Here is a 25,611-nt window from a genome sequence, read left to right on the forward strand (position 1 = left end):
AGAACAGCACATTTGCTTTCTCAACCCTGGTCCTGGGCGCCCCCCAACACTGCTCATTTTGTATGTCTCCCTTATCTGACACACCCATTTCAGGTCCTGGAGTTACTTCTAATGAGTTGAATCAGGTGTGTTTGATTAGGGAGACACACAAAATGTGCAGGGTTGGGGGGCACCCAGGACCAGGGTTGAGAAACACTGTTCTAGAACAATCCGAGATTGGACTCAGAGACAGTTTAGTGCATTTCTTTAATGCAAAAAAAACAACAAAAAAAACATTTGGTCATAATTTCATAGTCACTCCTGATGAATCCAAACATGATAATCTGGGATAAAATGTAACGTTTTCTAAAGTAGGATATTTATGTAATTCTGTGCTAAAGGTGACATATGAAATAAAATCACATACAAAAACATGTTCACAAACGCATTCCAGTGTTTTGCATCACAGTGTGACAGTGAAGATCATTTGGGAGAAGTTATTTCTCTGCGTGAGAGTGTTTCAGCATTTTTGTCACTGAAAACAAGATGCATCACCTATGATTAGTTTCATTAAAATGTGACGACCTCATTCCAACCAAACTAATGGCACAGCACACGACTTGCATATGTAGTTTACAGTAACACTTTTATTATATTAATAAATAATTTCATTTACTTGATCATTTAGGGTTTAACTAATCCAGTGAAAGAGACTCCAAAAATATTTTTTGTTATTTACACGCAACTTCACACATTTTGGGTATCAATCTTGATTAAAAATACAGTCTATAATCTATAATAGGTGTTATAAATCTGTAACCCTGTTTCTGGACTTTAAAACTCCCCTGTTGTACAAAGCATACTGATATACACACACTTACGCAGGTTTATTCTTTTTTTTGGTCCTAAGTCCTAAGCCCCCCCACATACAAGACGGGCAAATTCTCCCCTTCAAGTCCCTTTAAACATGTGCACTTCAGAAAGTAACTGATACTTTACTCTCAGGTAACAACACTATAGTGATATAGAGATGAAGTCTTCAACATTTTACCCTTCGGTGTCCTGACCTAATGAACATACAGTAAATTCACGCACACAATGAAAGAATGGAGAAAAGAGAGACATTCCCATATCTCAGAAACCTTTCAGTGTTGGATATGGATAGAGATTTCTGGATGCTTCCTTGGCTCAGGTTGAACGGTTTCAGGAGAGGTAGTGTTCCAGCTCCGAATAAAGGCTTGGGATATGCACTCCTTTCCGGCAAAGAATATTTGGGAAGCGATCAGCTCCATACCATCCTTCACTGAGAGAGGTAAAAGGCTGCATTGTGACATGCACAATCTCATTTTTGCAACACAAGATTACTCATGATAAGTAAAGCCATATTTACAACTGAAACATGGAGCATTGTATGAGTAGACACATGAATGAATCTAATATTCAAAATACATTAAAACTGCAATTCACACATACAACGTGCTTCTATGATGAGCATATTTTTCATTTTTGAACTCAAATTCCTTTATCATTTTTTGAAGAGCATGCAGGCTAAATAAAAAATGTTACACCGTGTCTACACAGGACGCGAGCTTGCGCGGCGCGACAAAATACAATAGAACTCATTATAATCAGTGATGCTGTCTACACTGAATCGACACGACAAATCCCAGACAGAAAACTGCTGCTGCGTTTTATTTATGACGTATTGACACAAATTTCAAATGATTTTTAACGGTCGCTTTGTCGCGTCCAGTGTAGACAGACTTTAGCTGCTGCGGCGCTGTCACGGTGTTAGAGTACTACAACTGTCCTCATAATGAAGAAAAAAGCAGCACTGAAAAAGTAGTTGGCAAAATAAATAAAAATATTTTAACAAAAATGATCGGAAAAACTTCTATCAAATCAAAATCTTGTACTTGCAACCAAAATGCAACAGTCCCTGAAGTTCCTCATGAGTATGTTGGGATTTTCCTCCACAATATTACGGAGCCCCGCACACGTCATGCAAGAAAAAATAAATAAATCGTGCACACGATTTACTAATTCGTTCCCTTGATGTACTAAAACCTGCACACGATTATTATTTCGTTCCCTCGATTTGCTAAATCGTGCGCACAATTTACTAATTCGTTCTATCGATGTACTAAAACGTGCACACGATTACTATTTCGTTCCCTAAATTTGCTAAATCGTGCACATTTACTAATTCGTTCTCTCGATTTATAAATCGTGTGCACGACTTAGCAAATTGAGGGAACGAATTAGTAAATTGTGAGCACAATTTATAAATCGAGGGAACGAAATAGTAAATCGTGCACATGATTTAGCCTACTATTTTTTTCCTGCATGCCATGTGCGGGGCTCCGTACAATGTAGCTATATTTTTATTTTATCTGTTATTATAAATAAGAATAGATGCAAAAAAAATATAAGAAAAAAAACAAATAGTGAATTACCTTTTTCATTTTACATCTAAACAGAAGCATTCAAGAAAAACAAATAATCAAATGTAAAAATCCCTTTAGTGTGTTCATTACAAATAAATTGATTATTAAAACTACAAAAGCAGTTCAATCAAGAGCAGCGAGTGATTCGCTCTTTTCTTTTATTGTTAGAGTATCATTAATGAGACAGACGTCCAATATATTAATACCTACTGTAATGCACGGATCTAATATAATGTTACACATCAGATGTTTTTCCCCAACAGTTCCCCAAACGTTCACTTAAGACATAACAGATTATGTTTGTGTGAATACTTAAATACTGTAATTCTGTGTATATTTATTGGGATCGCGCAGTCGGAAGCGCCTTCGGATGACAGTCGAGAAGCGAGCGGAGAAAAGGTACCCCTCTCAGAAAACGTACAAATAAAGGTAATTAAACATCTAAAATTATTATTTGGAGCATTGGGATTGCTATACGAGGGCTTAATTAACTAATTTTTGTAAAAACCTCAAAATCGAAAATTTTCACTGTTTTTGCCTGTAGCTCAAAATTAGCCCGTGCGCATTCCGACTCATTTTGCCAGCACGGGTCACATTTAATAGTTTTACTTAACAGTATCAACACTGAAACCAAAATAAACGGTACATTTCTATAAACCTGGGAATTATTTGTCAATGATAAATATATACAAACTCACAAAAACACACCTCAGGCATTGAGGAACTCCTGATCACTGCGCCCAATAGCATCTGGGTTAGACAGAGGGTCCAGATCTGCAAAGAGGTTAAACCAGGCAGACATGTCCCTGGACCTTCCTTTAGGTGCTAAAAAGACACAGAGAGACGAATCACAACAGAAACAGTAGAAAAAGAGCATCTGAGATTGTCCATATCCATCTGTAATTTTTGACATGTCATATAAAACTCCCACCACTACTGGTAGAAGAGTTTGGACTATTCTGGGTAGGCTGTCCTCCACTGGAAGGTGGCTGGAGGGGCGGGGCTTGAAACATAGGTGGAGTCGCCCATCCTGAATAAATATGAACAACAGAAAGAAAATGAATATGAACATTGCATTGACTGCACTGAATAGTAGCACAACGAAACTGTGCTGTTCATTCCTCCAGCCAGTAGAGGGCAAACCTGTGGTACTGAGGCTATGGTCCAGGAGTTGTGATGGCAGGAAGCCAGTGGGTGTGTTTGCCGTTCCTGCTTGTGGTGAAGCAGCAGCAACAGGAGCAAGAGGGGCCTCAAAACAGCCGAAAGCATCCTGCCATGCCTTACTGAACTCACTAGCGCCACCCGCAGCCCCAGGACTCAGCAGATCCTGCAGGAAGGCCAGGTCACCTCTCTCTCCCTCCTCTTCTTTCACCCCCGCAGAGTCTAGAGCCTCAGACAACAGGTCCCTGCCTACTACAATAAAAATAAGATAATGAGGCTTTTTACACCGCAAAAAGTGAATTGCTCCCTCAGGACTGTTGTCTTGTTTTCTGGTACAAATATCTAAACATTCTTTAATCAAGAAACATTTACTTCAATTTACTTTAATCAACAAACACTTACTTTGGAAGGCAAACTATATATGATATTAAGTCTTGTTTTCTGAAAAATTTATCAAAATTTCAATCAAAAAAAGTTAATTAAAATTAAGTTAATTAAATTGAATTGTTGATTAAAAGCTTAAACTCACTTAAAATGTATCAAAATGAAGTGAGTTTAATCTTAAAACAAGAAAAAAAAATCTGCCAGTGGTGTCAGAAAAACAAACTTTATTCAATGGAAAAACAAATGTATTTATTTTTCTTGCCACAATGGCCTAAACTGACATTATTTTGATAAATTTATCAAAAGACTTGATATCTTGAGAAGTGAAATGACATCAGATATTAGGTGTGATAAAAGTATCTAAATTAAGTGAGTTTAAGCTTTAAACAAGAGAATAAAAATTCTTCTAAACTTAATTCAAAGGAAAAAACAAATCTATTTTTCTTACCCCAATGTCTGTTTTTAGCTTAAGCTCACTTAATTTTGATGCATTTTCTTTATGTAAATAAGGCTATCTCATGTTATTTTGCTTTACAAAAATATGGAGGAAGACATTTTTTTGCAGTGTAGTAGAAGTGGCAGTAAAAAGGATCAGAGAGAGGCTTCAAGAAACACATGGTTGCATAATCAAAACATAAGAGCATAAACATTAACAGAAATATTAGCTCATCACCAATTTAAAGCAAATCAGTCAATTTAAGTTTCAAAAATATGAAAAAGAAATCCCCAAAATCTTCCAGGACCATAAAAATCAAACAGAGCATAAAAAGATGGGGGAAAAGTCAAAGAAAGTAACCTTGAGGAAAGTACAGTTTTTAGAAATGCTTTTTACAAGTTTTACAGAGACAGGGTCAGAAACACCTGGAGAGTTTTACAGTGGAGAAGGGAATCTAACTGTATGCATAAAAAAGTTTCTGAATAATTCTTATGGAACCTAACTGATACATCAAGGTGTTAAAGCACATCTGAAGGGGGGTTTAAGATTGATTTTAGAGAGTAAGAACAGGCGCTAAGGGAGCCTGGGCATTGAAGAGATGCCCAGTCAAGCATTTATACCTATTTTAGGTGGAAGACTGCTGGGTAAGGCATCTTGCATTTCCTCATGTGAGACGCCTACGCCCCACTGAATAGCAGGAGGCATTGAGGCCTCCTGCGGTATCTGAGGCTGCATAACGGACATGGATGGGTGTAGGGTTGGGATCAAGGTTGAAGTGAGAGAAGGGATCGGGCCAGGCTCAGGGGTCAATAATAAGAGGTCGTCATCTGTGCTAGCTCCACCAATGGGGCCTAATTGTTCATTCAACACTGCAGTACAGGGGTGGAAATGAAGATGAGAGATACAAAAAGGCATACTGTAAATAAAAGCTGCTCAAACAAACTAGGAGTTGCTCTGACTATACAAAAAGTTGATTAGTTCTATCTAGTTCGACTACATTTCTCGATGACTAGTTGATTAGTAGCAATGAGTTGTGGTGCAAGGCCAAGTATGCAACTATGCATATGCACACAAACACACAACTTACCAGAGTCCAGACTGGCACACAAAGAACTGTCAGATCCTCTACTCTGTCCATCTACTGCACGAGTAGAAACTGTTAACAACAGAAAGAAAGAGCATCTTTTAAAGAAACTTGAGCCAGTAGACAATCATTAGTTGGACTGTAGTTGGACTGGGTGTGTTCCCAAAATGTGCTTTAAAAGCTGAACATACCAGTATCGGATGATTCATCCAGCTGTTCATCTTCAAGTGAAACAAGACTGAAACATAAACATACAAACACCAAATTAAACTGACACAATGATGCATGACTAAATGGATGCAGTTTTCTAAGATGAGAAGAGGTGATTCACATTACTATGACACCGTATCAGATTTACAAAACACCTTGAATTAGATCTAAATTGACAAATTGGAGTGAGTCACAGTGATATTTCTAGGAAGCGAGTGAGGGTCTAACGGTCGACACGGTATCGTACAACAGCATGTCACAGATGGCACAGAAATAAATACACGGTTTCATGACAGTGGAACTTTAAACAGTGTTTCCTTCACAAAAGTTGCAGGAGTTTCTAATAGAATTACAATGTTCCACTCACAGATCAGTAACCAGAGCCTTCAAAAAGGCCTCTCGCCTGAAGAGACCCATTCTGAGGGAGACAGAGGGTTGCAGGGAATGAGGAAAAAGAGTGAATGAGAGATCTGACAATGAGAGGCAAGCAGGGGGCCTTCAAGGGGAAAGGTAGGTTTTGTTGATGACAAAGAATGAATAAGGAAGAAAACCGAGACTTCTAGATTTGTCTGTGTGAGATTCACTGACCACGTGATGTATATTGCACACATATGTACATAAAGCTGAAAATGGCAAAATGGCTGGTTCATGGTCAAACCATGCCCATGTCTAACTGTGTTCTCACTTGTCTGGATGTGTCTTCTTGTCCTCGTCTTTGCTGTCCTCTGCTGCTTGTGCGGAGACAATCTGGTCCAGTGGGTCCCTCAATTCCTGTAATGAGTCAAATGTAGTCAAATGAGAGCTTAAATCTCATGACAACGGTTTACTTTTTGGCATTTGTGCATGGACACCTACTTTGAGGGTAGTGAACTGGTAGGGTACATATCCTTTGAAGGCCTCATGGATTCCAGACATCACATGTGCAGTCTTCTCCCAGTACTGTAAAAGCGTTGTCTACAGAAAAACAATACAGGATAAGAAAAGGTTTCAGAAATAAGAGTGAAACGGGTTTAATAAGCAATAACAGGTGGAAGGAAATAAGTGTTACACATTTTTACCTGGTAAGTACATAAGGAATGTGAAAGCATGTTGCAGCGACTGGCACCCAGCATATCCACTTTCTGACACACGTCATTCTTCAGCTTATCAAAATGCCCTTTTGTTCCTCTAACCTGGGCCTGAACCTGTTCGCAAACACACACATATAGCAGACACTCGAACCTCTATGTATACAGATGCTAGTCCCCCCTTTGATTGCTCGCTTTGCATAGTCTGACCTTGCGAAATTTCTCCAGTTGTTTATAAGTATCTGGGTCCAGTTCCTGTGAGACATCCTTCATCCAGAGCAGAGCTCCACGGTACTCAGTCCGTGCTTTCTCCATCCGGCTCACGGTCAGCAGGGTGTCTGCGATGGCTCTCCTCCGGAACGTCTCCACTTCCTGTTCGAAACGATGGAGAGGGGCACACAGAGCCAACCTGGACATGACAGAGGTCAGAGAAATAGTTGCCAATGACTTAATCATTAATTACCGATGATTGTTGAGTGAGAGTAGCATGCAAGGATAGAGAAGTTACATCCAAGATTATGGGTTTCCTAATTAGTGCGTCTTTAGTGTGAAACTAGGGATTTTCAATAACAAAAATGTAGGTTGCATGATCAACTGCCTAATAAGGCTTGTCTCAGGTTCCACTGACCCTGAACTAACTGCTCAGTTTTTGGATGACTAGTTGATTAATAAACCATCATGACCATTCCCTAACTGAGATATATTAATAATGACATATGCACATATTAACCATCATGAAATTAACTGCATTAATGACCTGAAGTCCTGATTTGTTCATATTTGTAGGTGAGTGCGTACCTTTGCTTGGCAGAACAGCAGAGAGCTTTACTGGTGGCACCCATCATACTGCCTGCTTTTGTTTTATCATGCTCTGCCTGGAAGCGCAAGAACAGTCCGAGCTCATTCTCCTCTTGAGAGAGGTCTGAAGAGAGGAGGTCACAGGAGGCAAAAACAGGGTTATTACCACAACAGTAACTCATAGCATTAGAAACAATAAGTGGGTTGATTATATGTGTTGAAAGCTATCAATTATGAGAACCACAAAAACACACAGAGTTATGCTTAAAATTGACTTTTGTCTCAATAACAGTATTCATCATGTAAACTAAGAATATGTATGCCACTGCATGCAAAGGCTTTCAAAACAAGCTGAACAAGACTCTTTGTGTTTGCGCACACAAAGAGGGTGGAAGATCATGTTCCTCACTCACGTGTGATTCTTTGCTGGTATTTCTCAATCACTTTCAGGAGTTCTGTGCAAGTGCTCTGGACTGAACGGAAAAACTGGAGGAAACCAGAACACACATTATCATTAACAAATGCATTTGATAGTTTATTATTTTAGTTTTTTATTACAGAAGCAGCATTTCTGATTTTGTTGCAACACGCCAAAATATCTCTGATACTTTCATTTCCTTTAGCATCTATATACTCAGACGGAACATTTGGTCACCCACACAAACGTCTCCAAAAAAAGGAAGAAAAAAACAGACACATTAGAACACAAAAAAAATTGCCTTTCCTGTCTCGCTGTCATGGCAACAAAGGATGTTAAGTCCCTGACAGTCGAGCAAGCGAGCAGGAGAATGTGTACACTTGTGCTCTACCTGGAAGAAGTAACTCACAGAAATGACAAATAATATAAATGACTCATTCTGGTTGAGCTGCCTTTGTTCTAGAGAGAGTTTCAAGAGCTTGTGAGAAGCTAAATATAGGAACAGGACTCATTTCCAGCATTTAACAGTGGGATGAAAACACTGGGCTATAGAAAATATTTTAGAACTTGCATTCTAAAACCTTCAGAATAGCAGTAGGCACACAACCATTCAAGTTTGGGGTCAATAATTTTTTTTTGTTTGCTTTATTTTTTATACTTTTATTCAGCCAGGATGCATTAAATTAATCAAAGGTTATAGCAAAGACATTCATAATGTTACATTATTTCAAATAAATGCTGTTCTTTTGAACTTTCTATTTTCTGTTTTCAACAATGATAATAACAAATGATTGTTATGATTGTTACGATATGCAGAAAATCAGCAAGTAATGGCTGCTGAAGATTCAACTTACCATCACAGAAATAAATTTTAAAATCTATGAAATTTTTATATTAATATAGAAAATAGTTATGTTACATTGAAATAATATTTCATAATCTTACTGGTTTTACTGTATTTTTGATTAAATAAATGCAGCCTTGGTGAGCACAAGATTCAAAGCTGAAAATCTTACCGAACCCAAACAGATGGTAATTTAACAGATGCTGTCATCCACAGCGACCTGCATTATACTTATTACAGGGCACAATGGTGATAGTTCATGGCTCACACCAGCAACTTTCCGGTTATCAGCCTTAAGCCTTCGCAACTGCTGTATTTAAGCAGGTCTGTAAAGAAAGTATTCAAATAATCGTAGTCTGGGGGGAAAAAAAAATCTTATTTCAGGAAAGTGGCCAAAATTATTGGTGAAATCTATTACTGGGGTCATTTTTTGTATTAATACAGTATATTCATGTGCATCAAATTAAATACGGCATCCAGCCAGACTAAGGTCCATGTGTGCTGATGAAGGTGTGACCCCTGCAGGTGAGCTCTGCATTCAGGTTACTGTTTAACTCTGAGCACAGGCCTGACAAACATGCAAGAACAACACCCTCAGGAACCTGGTTTGTACAACAGGCTCTCCTAAATAAACACGGTTATTGAATTTACCAATATAAAATTCCATCATTTCGCACCATAAGGATGATGCATTATTGTTTTCAAGTTAAGAGGAAACAGAGCTTTGTTTCCAAACGGTCTAAAAGCCAATTCATATGATCATAATGGCAGCTGTGGCTCAAAGGAGAAAGAACATGGATACACCTGTTCATTAAGCAAGCAGCCGGGGGGCTTACGGTGGCCTGTCTTTTGCTCTCCTCCACATTGGAAACTGTCTAATGACCAGTAAACCAGGATATGCTTAAGTGTAACAGCCCGAGGCAGGGCAAGATTAGACAAGCACACATAAGCAAACACACACATACTTCCTTAAACCGTGAGTGGTCTATGGATTTTCATTAGGTCTTGATTCCAAGTAATCAGCTACTTTCTTTTATAAAAGCTAACTACTAACCAAATGTCATCTAATGTAAAGTAGATTATCTCTCACACATACAACCACCCAAATACAACACTTCCAGGCTTTGTATTTGACCTCCAGAGTTTCCCTGCGCCAGTGCATTTCATGTCGAGTTTCATGTTCAAATAAATCCAGGCTCAATAAAATCACTGTTTATGAATTCAGATCCTGAAACCTAGAGTGCAACATCAAAACAAAACGAAGGCTTGGGCTACTAATGCCTCAAATACTTAAAGGGATAGTTCACCCAAAAATGACATTTCTGTCATCATCACTCACTCCCCCTCATGTTATTCCAAACCTACAAGTCAAAAGTCATACAGGTTTGGAATGACATGAGATTGAGATGACAGAATTTGAATTTTTTTCAAAGGTTTGGGACAAAATGTCCCTATAGTAAATTTCTGTTTGATTTATCTGTTATTTCATAATATTTATTTTAGGTCCGTCTAGTTAAAGGCTGAGATCTCATAGTCAACTTATAAATAAAGGTGCTGAAAAGTGTGGTCTCAGGACACATATTTCAGTGCTATCTGTCAGATGGGAGAATTTATGCATGATATTGTTACAAAAACACACTTTACTTTATATAATTTAAGCAAATACAATGATATCACTTTGGGTATCATATGGTAGCAAAAATATGTCCTCATACAAAGTACAAAGGTATACTACAGTCCAAAAGTTTGGGGCTAGTATGACTTTTTTCTTATTCTCAAAAGGCTGCAGTTATTTGACCAAAAATATAGAAAAACTAAATTTTTAAATTTTTTTTGTATATTTTACATTTTGATTTGGTGCTCAGGTAACATTTCCTATTTTCAATGTTGAAAACAGTTGTGTTGATTAATATTTTTGTGAAAACCGTAAAACATTTTTTAGGATTCTTAGAAAGTTCAAAGTAACTGCATTTATTTGAAACAGAAATCTTTTATAATACTGTAAATGTCTTTACTATCACTTTCGATCATTTGATGCATCCTTGCTGAATGAAAGTATTCATTTCTTTTAAAAACGGTAGTGTACCTTGTTCATTTCTGACATGGCATGGTTGAGTTTGTGTCACCTATGTGTGACTTTGTGCATCATTCCTAAATCTGTTTTGGACTGCTGTGAAACAACAGACATACAGATTCATAGGGAATGCACTCTCTGATTATGTAAAGAGAGAATGGGAGAAGGAAGCACAGTTGAGTGTGTGTGCACATAAGAGAAAGGCAGTCAAGACAGAGACAGTGACAGGGCCATTTGGACTGGATGTCTGTAAACAGTGGGAACATCAAGCACAGTTGATCATAGTACAGCATCATCTAGAGCTCAATTCATCTCCTCTCTTCCCTGTCATCATGTGACAGTACTCCATTAACCTCCTTCCATCTCATTCAGTCATTTCAGTCATTGTCAGGCTCACACACATCAAATGGAAAAAAAAGTCATATGCTTTCAAATGTAAAAAAACAGAATGAGTCATACACAATCATTGAAAGAAAAACCCGGCCCAGTGACGTTACAGTTTCACCTACAGCTGACTTCAAAGAGGTCATTTTACTACATTTAAAAGGGTGCTCATACCTCCAATTTGGCATCAAGGTCTGCGTCAGAGGCCACCACATGCTCATCTTCCTTCTTCCCTGTGGCCTTGATCAGAACCTGCTTGGTCTTCCAGAACTTCTTCTGCATTCGGGCCATGACCGAGCTGTCCTCCCCCAGAACTGCTCGGCCACTGAACATGTCACTGGAGAACCTGAAACAACATGCCATGTTCTTCAGACATTTATGTTTTTAAATTCAGAATTTAAAACGAGGAGGGGTAACATTCATGGGACAAAGTCAAGATACAAACCCATAGCTGTCCATCTTCTTAACAAGTGTGGCTTAAATCTGCAAATGGGATAGAAATTTGTATCATGCCTTAGGTCACAATAACTACTTCAGTAAGTTTTATTTATTTTAAGAAATTAACATATTTATTCAGCAAGAAAGCATTAAATTGATCTTTTATAATGTCACAAATTATTATTTCAAATATTTATTATCATAATTAGATTTTATTTCAATAAATCAAAGACACGAATTCTAAAAAAATATGAAGCTGCATAGCGGTTTGTAACATTGATAATAATAAGAAATGTTTCTTGAGCACCAAATCTGCAAATAGAATGATTTCTGAAGGATCATGTGACACTGAAGACTGGTGTAATGATGCTGAAAATTCAATTTTGCCGTCACAGGAATAAATTATATATATATATATATATATATATATATTAAAATAGAAATTAGTTGATTTAAATGTAACTAAACTCTAATAATTTTTCACAACAACACAGATTTACTGTATTTATCAAATAACTGCAGTTTTGGTGAGCATCAAATAAATTTTACAAACCCCAAATTTATGTTTATTTTAAAAAAAAAATAATAATAATAATGACAAAAAAAGATAGGACATTTTACTACTTACTAGCGATGGCATTCAGCAGACACTGAAATAACTGGACAAAATAAATATGTCAAAAATGAGAAAAAAAATACAATAAAAAATTAATGAACTTATTTCAAACTTAAACATTAAGTGTTGCTGGACAATTTAAATGAATTATAAATAAATCTGAGCTTTGAGGAAATTCAGTGCTGATACTAAATGAGTGGAAGGCCCTTTGCAAACTGCTGTCTTTTTGTTCTTTTGAGGTAACAGCTGTTAGCTCTCACAATGACTGCCATGTCTCTCACGATCAAAAATACCAAAAATCAATGACACATATCGCATCGAAATAATTTTTTTTTTTTAAAACACAAAATCCAAAAGTCAAAAGAAACTATAATAAGAACCAAACACCTGTCCTGACATTTATTCAACTCATCACTAGTGTTTAAGTGAGTAGTGTTTAAATCATCTCAAAGGTGGTTTGACAATTTTGTCACTAAATACACCATAATCAGTAAAATTTTCCACAAAAAATACGCAGATATGTTAAGATCTAGCGTTTATGAGCTGACGCTGTTCTCTGATCACACCTTCCTGGCCATCCATCCAACTCAGTATGGGTCTGGTTACAATGTTGCAAGCAGCCTGCTTGCTTTTATCACACTTGCTTGTATTTTTCAAGCATTTTTGTTGTACACAACTGCTACGTTGTTTTTAGCAAATAGACTGAACCATGTATTCATAGTGTATACAGGACTCTTTGCGAAGGTAAACGAATAAATATTGTAAAAAGGCAGAGTTACCGGATCCCAAACAAGACAAGGAGTCATCGAGCTCGCGCTGCGTTTCCCTGTAATAATAACCCTTTTAACTTAAACACGAATGTGACTCAGCGACTTCAGTCTGCAGTTCGAAACCGCCACAGTTCGGGTCCCGATAAATGACAGTGTGCATTCGTTAAATATGAGTGTATATGTTTTAATTGTTATTAGGGCATCTTATTTCCTTACCCGCTGACGTTGCCTTGAGGACCGATAGGAACGTTCACGCACGTCATTCCCGTGAGCTGCGAGAGCGCATGCGCAAGAACAGTCAGCCCCAGACACAAGCTGACAGTTCTCAATGGATTGACGAAAATATTCATATCTTTTTGTTATAATGTTTAAGTTAGACTATATTGGCTACGTGAAACTGCGCCTATGGGGAATTAGACACAGAAAAAAATTATTGTAGGACTACTACATAGCATACAATAGGCCTACAATTTATAGCAAAAGGAGTCCTTTTGTGGTTGTGTTACTCTATTGTAAATTGCTTTGATTAAAAGTTACAGCTAAAAGGATTCATGTAAATACACAATATAGTAGGCTACAATAACCCTGTTTTAAAAATAATGATTTGCTGATCTTAGTTCATCCAGCATGGTCAGACTAGTATGTTTGCTGGTTTTAATTGTAGTAGTTTTAGGCTTTTGTTTTGTTTTTTTTCAGCTGGTCAGGCTGAGAGTGCAGCTGCCAAGCAGGTAAACACCAGTTTTACCCATCTTTAAGTTTAGTCTGACTTCAGATGCTTCTTTTCCATCAGAAGTGGCGTACAGTACAGATTAATGCATAGGCCTGCAGATAGAATGTTTAATATATTACAACACAATTCACGTTAAAAGTTTTTTTTATTATTATTGTTTTATTTTTAAAATGTTTATGTAACAGAACTCAGGATGACAACTTGCTGGTTTTAACTGGTCTCCCAGCAAGGTCCGACTGGTCTGTTTGCTTGTTTTAATATAGTTTTAGTTTTTTAGCTGGTTAGGCTGTGAGTGCAGCTGCCGACAGCTAAACAACAGTTTTACCCATCTTTTATAAATGCTTATTTTCCAGCAAAAGCAGCACAGCACAATGCATAGTATAGAATAATTAATATAATAGAATTCACTTGTAAAGTTCATCTTTATTTTATTTTTTTAAATGTGACGGAATGGAGCAGTAGCAAATAGACATTTATGCCCAAAAGATGGCGCCACTGACACAGAGAAACCAGTGATGCCGTTCATCTCAAATGTTTGTACCTTCAAAACAGTAACTCAGTGGGTACATACAACTTAAGTATTTTGTTATATAACAGGAACAAGATTAAATGTGTGCTACAGCAAGAACATGTTAAAGACATATATAAAAAAGAACAGCAATTTGATATAATTCATTTAAAAGTCCAAAGTAAAAAATTGTTTAAATCGATTCAGATTTGAGATGATTGAGGTGCCCCATAGTGTGAAATTTTAGCTTAAGATTTGTTACATAACATCTGATATAATAAATAAGTCAAGGTATACAACTGAGAAAAATCAGGAAGCTGCGGTTTTACTTGGTACACTCAGTCGCACGCTATCAGTGTGAAAAAAACTGATCCAAAGTCGCATACCACATACCCTAGTCTTTTCACACATATGCATTCACATCCACACCCAGACACACGTTTGATGTACACAGACGGGCATATGCCAACACCTTACCTCACCTTGGTTGAAACAACAAAAGGCAGGGAGACATAGACTGCTTCAGATGAGAAATCAGCAGTAAACATTCAGAGATGAACAACAAACTCAAGCACACCTGGATAAGCAGACAAACATCTGTTCACTGAAGTCTGTCGGACCTCTGAGACACATTGAGAGCGGAAACCTCAAGTGTGTTTGTGTGTTTACTCTAATATATATTCTCTATTTTTATCAATCAAGATTTTCTTAGCCTCCAGCTGGTGAGGACAATGGATGACTTGGTCCTTCCTCAGTCACAACACTTATCTGCAACTTTATGGTGATGTAACTCGTTACTGACAAAGGTTCAAGTCAGATCATTGTATATTGCATTGGTAATCCCTTTTAATGAGTCTGGTGAGACAGAATGAACATATAATGAATCAGATTAATCTTATCAGTCAATTAGAGCCAAATGCAGATTTAACTCCAAATTAGCTCCATTGTATTTGCCAGACATCACTGTAATAAACCATGCATTTCATTAAGCACATTATGATATAACATGTATTTTTTCTCAATTTTAAGTTGCTTTGGATAAAAGTGTCTGTTCAATGAATAAATGTGAATGTAAATACAACCCAAATTCATTGTGCAAGTTGTGTTTCCAGTCCCAAAGTTGAAAACTGCTGCCATTTATAAGGGAGGGGCCCTTTCAGTCTTACTCACATAGGAGTGGTTCATGATCAATAACCCTAGCACTTGTCTGGAAAGAGGAGACTACACTTTATGATACCTGCTAAACCAAATGTAGGGCAAAAATGAGTTAAACGTCTGTTAAGGAAATGACCCCACCCCAACATACAAAATGTGCCAGTGTTGTTCATGTGTGGCCTTTAGAGTGTGTACTTACATTTGTTAGTATGTGTGTTGGTCATTTAAAGGAGTATTTCACTTTCAGAATGAAAATTCTGTCATCATTTACTCACCCTCCACTTGTTGCAAACCTATATGAGTTTCTTTCTTCTGTTGAAGAAAGAAGTATTTTTTTTCCTACTATGGAAGTCAATGGTGCCCATCAACTGTTCAGATACTAACATTTTTCAAAATATCTTCTTCTGTGTTCAATATAACAAAGAAACTCATATAGGTTTGGAAAAAGTGGAGGGAGAGTAAATGATGACAGAATTTTCATATTGGAAGTGAACTACTCCTTTAACATGCAGCCCCCGCACCCCCCACCCCCAGTAACATATACACACAGAGCAGTGGATGTCCTTCTACAAAGGATGCAAATGACAGACAGGAGGGTTTCATATCAGTCCTCAGATCAGCCTGTCTAATCCTCTCAAAGACCTGCAACACAATTCAGTCCCATTCAGCGAGCCAGAGTCAGATTTCTAGGCAGACAGAGTAGACTAAGATGGAATATCATTCCAGAATTTTAAAAGGAATAGTTCAGCCAAAAATGACAATTCTGTCAGGACCACTATCGTCAAAATGATAGATACTTAGCATAAAGTTTGGTTTGGTGGTATGGTTCTGTTCTGGGCAAAAACCTCCCTGCCCATCCATGCAGCCTGTCATGAATGAGCAGGGAGAGCAGAACAGAACAAGGCAGATATCATTAATGTACTTAATGATATTTAGAATCAGCTGATGCAAGCTTGACTCACGTGACCTGCCGGAACTAACGCTAACGTTTAATTTCTGTTATAATTTACTCCCCCTCATGTTACTTACAACTTGTATGGCTTTCTTTCCTCTGCAAATCTACAAATGAAGATATTCTGAATAACATTTCAGTGTTTTTGTCCTTATTATGTAAGTTAATGGGTACCAACATTTTGAAGATCCAAAAAGGATATAAAGGTATTGTGAAATTAATCCATATGACCCTGGTGGCCTTCTAAAGTCACATAACAAATGAAAATGTAAGCCTTTATTAATCAAATCAAAACACTGATCAATGAAACATTGAGCAATGATGACAATTGATCATGTACCATGCAAGAATCACTGTGGTTTGATGTTAATGTTGGTTTGAGGTCTTTTTGGAGCTTGAAAATGATGGACCACATTGACTCTTCAAAAATCTTCCTTTCTGTTCTGCAGAATGACAGGAATCAAAGTGAATTTGAAGGTATTAAAATAATAACTTTTTTCAATAGTATACAGCCAGAGGGTAATTGAAAAAAAAAAAAAAGATTTTATATAGATTTACAGCTCACAAATTTTAATAATAAATAATACACAAATTTTTACATAAAATTTATTTAAATGCTTTTATGAAATTATTAGTCTCATGTCATTAAATTGTTACTTTCATTCTGCTTTTAAATTGTCCAAAAATGTACACGCCTCATCACAACCTCAGTCAAAAAAAAATGTTTTGTGTGTGTGTTAATGAATATGCCACAAATGACTTATGACTTTGTACAAACCCGGCTTAAGTTTTTTTATTTTCTCACATTTTCAATCTAATGTGAACATCAGCTGACTTAAGAGGAGGTTATATATATATATATATATATATATATATATATGAAGATATTTATAAGACATTTATATTACAAAAGATTTCTGGATTTCTGTGTTTTGAACTTGCACACAAAACAAAACGAGCAGCACAATTTCACAATTTCAAGCGGTCTCTCATTGACTGCAGCACTTATACTGTTTCTTCTTAACTGTAGGCCTATAATTCAATGCAGCAGTGAATCAGCTAATCTTTGCTTAGTCTCCAATGGCTTTTAATTAATAAGGGTCTGTCACCAACTCTGTTCCCCCATAATAGTCTTTTCAGCTGTCTCCACAACCAAACAAGCTGGGATGAAAGAGAGAGAAAAAAAAGATCATGGGCAGTCGGCCATTCAAACAGGTGTCTCTTTCCTTAATACCACCTCTTCTTTCTTCCCCTGCCTCTGCTCACCTCTGTGAATAGGCTGGCCAAGCAGTGATTTGTTTTCTGTCGCCTTGAGGCTGGAACTTTAGTGGCCAATGTATAGACTTCAAGGCACCAATGTGCTGCCTGGTAGATCTGCAAATAGACCTCAAGTTTCTTTTCAGCTTCTTTTCTCTGTTCACACAACAGTCTGACTAGAAAAGAAGCAGCATGCTCTTATCTGAATCTTGTCCTCTAAATTCATCTCTGTTTAAATCATTAATAGTGGATAAAGTTGGATAGGAAGAAAGACACAGAAACACATACAGATCGCCTAATGACGCTCAGAAAGGCCAGAAATTCTTATCTGGAATCATCAGGCCTATTGTATTCTTATCAGAGTCTCTCTGCTCTGTCCTGAGGGCTATTGTCATGGCCTGTGGAGAAGGGAGGAAACCCTGTGCACTAGGGACATTTTGTATGTGTCTGTGTGGAAGATTTTTTTAAAAGAAGCAAACTGGTATATATATAAACCTTTTATTTTAGCAAGTAATGCAACATTTCTCTTTTTAATTTAGCTTAACTTGATGCACTAAAACTACATAGATACTGTATATACTTTTCTTGTAAAAACATACTTCAATAATCTTTATTTACAACTTTGAAACATTTTTACAGTGTATTGACCACAATTTGGCCATTGGCCATGGCCATTTAGTTATCACACCCTGAAAATGCCCCACAGACCTGTATCATGACAAACAAATTACCCAAACTGGAACAGTAATGCTAGTAATTGCGTGATCTAATATAAAAATGTATTTAAATATATACATCATGCACAAACAGACTCAGTTAATTACACTCTATACACTTATTATGCTATTGAGTCACACTTTATATTAGGTGGCCTTAACTACTATGTACTTACATAAAAAAATAAGTACATTGTACTTATTGTGGTCATATTGTATTGCAAAACACTTTTGCTGCTATTGAGGTGGGATACGGGTAAGGTTAGGGACAGGTTTGGTGGTATGGGTAGGTTTAAGGGTGGGTTAAGGTGTAAGGGATGGGTCATTATAAATGTAATTACAGAAATTAATAATAGATGTAACTACATATAGGTATTTTTAAATATATAAGTACAATGTAAAAACATGTATGTACACTATAAGTGCATTGCATCAAATGATTAATTTAAATGTAAGTACATAGTAGTTAAGGCCACTTAATATAAAGTGGGACCCGCTATTGTTCTTCTCTTTTGCCACAAGCATGTGAACCTCTAAGGACAGCTGTCTTCAAACGTCTGTCATCATACCAACAGCCAACTTCTTTTTCATTGCATTTGAATCTGTGTGGCACACACAGGATGAGGAAATCACACATTCATGGATGACGAGATCCTTTGCTGTACTGACACGAGAGAAAACAACAACGAATGCATCAATTATGAACATTTTCATTCTCCCACTCAGTCTTTCTTTATGCCTCTGCGCCTTTGACACTTCTGTGGTATCTGCAGACATAAAAGGCACCCGGTTTGTGTCTCACTGCACCAGCTTTCTTTCATCATCCCACATGCATACACACAACCACACAGAAACAGAATCTGATTTCTTAACGTTCCTGTGGAAAATCTGTGAGACACACAAAGTCAAACTTCAAAAGAAAACATAAGTTCCATTAAACCATGACCTAATTAAGATTTAAAATTTCATACAATGTCTTAGAGGATGTTATTTTACAACATGTGTGTTTATATATACATATATATATACAGTGGGTACGGAAAGTATTCAGAAGAATAATTTACATTTCAAAAACATATTAAAATAAAAATGTATTTTTTTTTAAATGTAATAATTTTTCCAACAATATTACTATTTTTCTGTATTTTTATCAAATAAATGCAGCCTTGGTAAGCAATTAATTTAACTGTATATATTTACTAATTTGTTTATCAAAATATAAATAATATACATGTAATACATTTTGACAATAAAATGTGTTTACAAACAAACAATTAAGTGCAACAGATTCTGAAGGCACACACATACATAATATGTGATCACCTTACAACTCTCCCAGTTTGAGAAGCAGTTCGCTGGAACCCATCTCTGTTGGCTGGGGGCAGGTGAAAACACATGTTCTCCCATAGGAAAGCACACACACACATACACACATTGCCAAAGGGTTTTTGTCTCTGAGAACTGCCATTCCTTGCTCTCAACAATCATCGATAGGTCTGACCTCTCATTTTAGCCAGGTGTCCCAACCACACTACATCTCTGTTCACTAAGCAGTATCTGTGCCTGTTACAACCCAGTATTGAATGACTGAGATATTATAGAATAGTATGGGGTGTTCTCTTCTTAGGGGTAAAGGGGGACTCTTTGTGCTAATTTATCATTGTGTTTATGATGCCAATTGTCTTAGCCTCTCACACAATGCCATTTTAAATTACTAAAGATCTTCACTACAGTAAACAGAACATATTAAATACAAATCTTAAGTGTCACATTTTCCACTTGTCCCACTATACACTATAAACATAGGGGACATATATGCATATAAATGAGTTAAGTTCATTTTACTATGGGGTTTGGGTGTTTTGAACAAAGGGAGAACTATACAATCTGTGATCACTCAGACTGCCTCTGTGATTTTATCTGATCATCCACACATTAGCACCTTCTAAATGTGATAAAACAGCCATTCAAAGTATGCAAAACATAAACAGCTCAGAGCAATTAAGGGATTAACATACAGTGTGTATCTATGCTCAAAACCCTCCTTATTTTCTGTTTTAATTTAAGCTCAATTATTGTTCACATGGAAAGTGTTTGTGTATACTTTTCATAGACCAACCTCAAAGTATGACAACACTTTCACAAGTGTGTGTGTGTAATCTTCTGATCTGAATCTGGCTGGCTGGCTGATCTGGCTGAATGACATTTAAACGTGTTTTGAGAGTTGTAGTGAGTGAGCCACTTCGTTGGGAATTTAACGTTACTATCACAATTAAACTGACAGCCATTCCTGATGCTTACCAAACACATTTAATGTAAATATACAGGCAAACACGTCACCTACAATCTTAAACTGTGTTGGGGAAAGTTACTTTTAAAAGTAATGCATTACAATATTGCATTACTTCCTAACAAAGTAACAAATTACGTTACTTTTTATGGAAAGTAGTGCATTTTGTTACTTTTTCTCATCTGCCTCATTTTTCCCTCGTCAGAAACAAACAAAAAAGCAAACCACAAAATGTCATGTTTATCTAAAGTCATTTTTAGCTTATTAGTATGGTTGATCATCGAAGGTCAGCAGCAAAGATACTGGTTAATAAAATGGAATTAAATACATAAAGGATATTTGTGTTGTTGGATATATATCTAAAGGGTATAGAGCTGTCAGTCAATACACGAGAAAACAAAGTAACTGGCCTTACTTATTTTGAAAAAGTGACAGATATTTTCTTGTAAATTAAAAAGTAATGCATTACTTTACTAGTTACTTGGAAAAAAAGTAATCTGATTACGTAACTCACGTTACTTGTAATGCGTTACCCCCAACACTGATCATAAAGCACTTTGTTTATCACTATTTGTGAATGGAAATGAACGTATTTGTTGGGATAGGCAAAGTAAACTGTTTTGTTTTGTTTTTGCTGAAACGCCGATTTTCGTCACAGGACGTGTTTTCTTCAATCACACACACACACACACACACACACACACACACACCAAATTTTGAACACGAAAACAGGAAAAGAGCGGAAGACCCAGATGTAGCAACCTGCTAGCAGACTAGAGCACGCGCGCTGTTAGTGGGCGGAGCTTCCGCGCGCGAGTGGGGTATTTAAAATCCTCTGAGCTCCACAGAACTTTAGAAAGTCACTGTAGGCTTACTGGAGACTGAGAGCACTGGAGGAGTGTATTAAAGATGGCATATTACGAAGTAAGACAACAGTTATTTATTTATTTTAAAAAAAGGATTTTATTAAGTGAAGTTTGATTGCATTTAAATAACTTTACTGTTCACTTTTTTGCAGCACATCGTCTTTGAAGATGATTTATCAGCTGATAACGGCTCTGAGTTCGGCTCAGGGGACATTGGAGCCAACTTTGAGGTTCCGTGCGACGTGGAGGTCAGTCACGACTTCCAGAGGATCTTTCTTCCAACCGTGTACGGAATCATATTTGTTTTGGGTCTTATCGGGAACGGGCTGGTTGTGCTGGTAATGGGCTGCCAGAAGAAATCCAGAACCATGACGGACAAGTACCGTCTGCACCTTTCAGTGGCGGACCTTCTGTTTGTGCTCACCCTGCCGTTCTGGGCCGTGGACGCGGCCAAAGACTGGTACTTCGGAGGGTTCATGTGCGTGGCCGTGCATATGATTTACACGGTGAATTTATACAGCAGCGTCCTCATCCTCGCCTTCATCAGCCTGGACCGATACCTCGCCGTGGTGCGCGCAACGAACAGCCAAGGTCCGAGGAAACTTCTAGCCAATCGCATCATTTACGTGGGCGTGTGGCTCCCCTCCGCGCTCCTCACAGTTCCCGACCTGGTGTTCGCCAAAGCGGAGACCAGCTCTATCCGCACCTTCTGCGAGCGCATTTACCCACAGGACTCTTTCATCACCTGGGTGGTCACTTTCCGCTTCCAGCACATCCTGGTGGGCTTCGTGCTACCCGGGCTCGTGATTCTCATCTGCTACTGCATCATCATCTCCAAGCTGTCGCGCGGCTCCAAGGGCACGCAGAAGCGCAAGGCGCTAAAGACCACCGTGGTTCTGATCGTATGCTTTTTCGTCTGCTGGTTGCCGTATTGCGGAGGGATCCTGCTGGACACGCTGATGATGCTGGAGGTGATTCCTCACAGCTGCGAACTCGAGCAGGGTCTGCAGAAGTGGATCTTCGTGACGGAGGCTCTCGCGTACTTTCACTGCTGCCTCAACCCCATCCTATACGCGTTTCTGGGGGTGAAGTTCAAGAAGTCCGCCCGCAGCGCTCTGTCGCCCAGCCGGGGGTCCAGTCTGAAAATTCTGCCGAAGAAGAGAGGAGGAATGTCATCTGTATCCACAGAATCCGAATCTTCTAGCTTTCAGTCTAGTTAACACAAGCGCGCACACCTTGGACTGTGAATATGCTTCCAGATATTATATTAATGACATGAAATTACCAGCTATATGTGTTTTGTATAGGAAAAACATAGCAAACAGGCTGAGCCTGATTGAAAAGTAGCTAGAATGTAAATAAGTCTGTCAGTATGACATCACATACTGCATTGCTTCCAGTATTACTGTAAAATCTCTCTTCATAGTGAAAAGAGGCATTGTGTACAGATGTGTTGATATAGTGTACAAGATGTTTACTGTACATATCATGTAAATAGATTGTTGTTGTTTTTATCTGGTTCCTTTCTGCACTTATGTAGACCATTGCATTTATTTATTACACGATAAAGGGACTGAATTAGGGTCCATTCCAAGTTTTTAAAAGCTGCTTTGGCAATTTGAAGTATTTGCAATAAATTTTTGAGTACTCAGTATTGTGTGTGTGTGTGTTTTGACCAGGTCTCTTACGCAACTATTTATTGAGCATGATGATGGAGTTTCCCTGCAATGCTATAGTTTGTACTTTCACTCTGCACAGAGACATGTGACATGTAGTGGTAAGCCTGTTACTTTGCACGAACTTCTTTAAAGTAATGTCTGTAATCTTCCCCTCTGAGGCATAGGCATCAAGGATGGGGATTCCCTGAGATGTAAACTCTCTCAGGTCTGACCAAACACTCCTTGGCGGGATCCCCAACATGCTGCAGAACCCATTCAACCATGAACAAACACACACACTAACTTTCTTAGATGCAAATAGTGCAGTCTTGTATTGCCATGTTGTTTTATTTAGCTTTCTAAATTTCATTTCTTTCCACTATCATCTTCATTTGGGCTTTTCTGTTATTTGCCCCCTATAAATGCTTTTACCTCAAAGAGAGTTTGTTTAATCAGGTGGTGCAATAACAAAACTATGTTGCCATGTCTCTAGCAATGATTGGCGGTCGTAACCATAGCCTCTATGAGTCACAAAACCTCATTTTGCATGGTGTAAAATAATATGAAACTGGTTCAGTGTGGTGTCACACGGAAGTTTAGGTAAAAACCCACTATTCGGGTTAAGGAGATCATGCTTGTAATCACATTTGCTAGAAAAGCATAATTCAGTAGACAAATTCCGTTTCTGTGGAACACTTTAGCACTCAACATCCTATAAAATAACTCCAAATGTATTTGGACACTTGACCACATATACCTCAAAATATTGTATAAAACCATTTAGAGACTGCAAGCAAATTATGCTAGAGCTTTTCTCAGAAGTAACTTCATTTTTGTAACTGAGAGGGTGATTTTTAGTGGATGTATGTCAGTTCTCTGCAACCACAGGTGTAGTTTATCACATTGATGGAAATCATTTTGCATCATAAAAGTGGTTATGGGGCATTCTATTTATATATATATATTGTAATGGCTGAATATTTATATAAAGCTGAATTTTCAGCAGCCATTACTCCAGTCATCTAATATGCTGATTTGATGCTCAATTATTATTAAAATGTGCAATTTGGTGCTCCTAACATTAAAATGTTGAAAACAGCAATGATTGCTGAAAATTCAGTTTTTGTTATTTGTTATTTATTGTAACAACGTATCACAATATTACTGTATTTCTGATCAAATAAATGCAGCATTGGTGAGCATAAGAGACAAAAACATAACAAAAACGTAATTATTCCAAACTTTTGACTACTAGTGTATATATATATATATATATATATATATATACATTGAGAAATATGGTGCAAAATCTGTCGCAAAAAGTACTTTCAAAAAGTACTAATAAGCACCCTTCATGGGTAAAAAGGGTACAAAGGTACATATATAGATGAACAGTAGCTAAAGTGTCCAAATACCTTTTACTTGCAGGACATTAAGCAGCAAAAAAACAGTGAAAATTCTAAAATTAAGTTGGGGATGGAGTTACTATTTAGTATAGAGTAACTATACTGTGGCTGAACTGTTTATATAATATGTGTTCTGTTGAATCACTGAATGATTTTCAATTTAGTTGGTATGGTCTTATGATGCTGGTGACTGGATAGTTCATGCTGCTTTTGGTAGGTCAGTCTCCCATTTGTGGGTATTTTTCTTGTAGAGAAAAGTGATCATTTCTAAATCCTTTTGTATGGAGTTACATATGCAACCTGCATTTATTACTCGTGATCCATGACAGTAGCATTCAGTTCAAATGGGGTGAGGATGAACCACAATAAAACCATGGGAGGTCTTTACAGAAGGAGAAAGTATTACAGCAGTGCACAGCAGCCTGTGACCCCTGCATTGCAAAAGCTGCTATCCAGGCCACTGTGTTAAGAGGTGGAAATGTGTGAGAGCTGACCCATTGAGAAGCGAAATCCATGTTTAAGGACAATACAAACCAACACCGGTGACTGGACGGCCCGTTGAGTCAGAGTAATGGGCTCTAATGTAGAGTGTGAAAGATTTGCATGTCTGAGAGTGTTAAGTGCCCCATCAGGCCTCTGTTCCCCCGGGGGCCGTAAGAAAGGAGAGTGGTCAGTGAACATTCCTAAAGAGCTGGTCATTTATTTTGCTGTTAAACCCCCTAGTTCACCCTGTCAATCTGAATATATCTCACTCTATAGCGATAGACAGATATAGACAGATCTAGGCATCTGTCTGTGTATAAAATCACAAATCTTGACCAATATTGAATAATAAAAAAAAAAGATTAGTTTACTCACAAATGGAAACTGTCATCATTTACTCTTCCTAATGTAATTCCAACCCTGTTTGATTTGAATTTCCTTGGATGACAAAATGAGAGATTCTGAACAATTGCACTGGCT

At 37.5% G+C, this 25,611-nt stretch overlaps 2 protein-coding genes across 7 annotated transcripts; one reads left to right on the plus strand and one right to left on the minus strand.

The window, feature by feature from the left end:
• Window positions 1-160: 160 nt before the first annotated feature.
• LOC107705594 (islet cell autoantigen 1-like) lies at window positions 161-13,395 on the minus strand. Of its 6 annotated transcripts, none has more exons than XM_016508960.1 (18): window positions 13,327-13,395; window positions 12,353-12,383; window positions 11,732-11,769; window positions 11,461-11,632; window positions 7,980-8,052; window positions 7,567-7,690; window positions 6,979-7,177; window positions 6,760-6,885; window positions 6,557-6,655; window positions 6,387-6,472; window positions 6,069-6,119; window positions 5,683-5,729; window positions 5,495-5,563; window positions 5,028-5,276; window positions 3,570-3,839; window positions 3,358-3,456; window positions 3,135-3,251; window positions 161-1,282 (listed from the first exon to the last, which is right to left on the minus strand). In XM_016508960.1, exons 3-17 carry the CDS (start codon window positions 11,743-11,745, stop codon window positions 3,136-3,138), a joined length of 1,794 nt encoding a protein of 597 aa, XP_016364446.1. In that variant the 5' UTR covers window positions 11,746-11,769; window positions 12,353-12,383; window positions 13,327-13,395; the 3' UTR covers window positions 161-1,282; window position 3,135. The 6 variants fall into 6 exon arrangements, with proteins under 6 accessions (XP_016364446.1, XP_016364447.1, XP_016364450.1 ...); XM_016508961.1 differs by having other exon boundaries at window positions 3,125-3,251; XM_016508964.1 differs by lacking the exon at window positions 6,069-6,119 and having other exon boundaries at window positions 5,495-5,548.
• An 8,183-nt stretch (window positions 13,396-21,578) lies between these two features.
• Window positions 21,579-23,236, plus strand: LOC107705531 (C-X-C chemokine receptor type 4-like). Its single transcript, XM_016508839.1, has 2 exons — window positions 21,579-21,642; window positions 21,737-23,236. The coding sequence occupies exons 1-2, from the start codon at window positions 21,628-21,630 to the stop codon at window positions 22,802-22,804; spliced, it is 1,083 nt and encodes a 360-aa protein (XP_016364325.1). The 5' UTR covers window positions 21,579-21,627; the 3' UTR covers window positions 22,805-23,236.
• Window positions 23,237-25,611: the final 2,375 nt, after the last annotated feature.

The sequence above is a fragment of the Sinocyclocheilus rhinocerous genome, unplaced genomic scaffold, assembly GCF_001515625.1.
Source record: "Sinocyclocheilus rhinocerous isolate Xijiao unplaced genomic scaffold, SAMN03320098_v1.1 scaffold504, whole genome shotgun sequence".
Lineage (NCBI taxonomy): Eukaryota > Metazoa > Chordata > Actinopteri > Cypriniformes > Cyprinidae > Sinocyclocheilus > Sinocyclocheilus rhinocerous.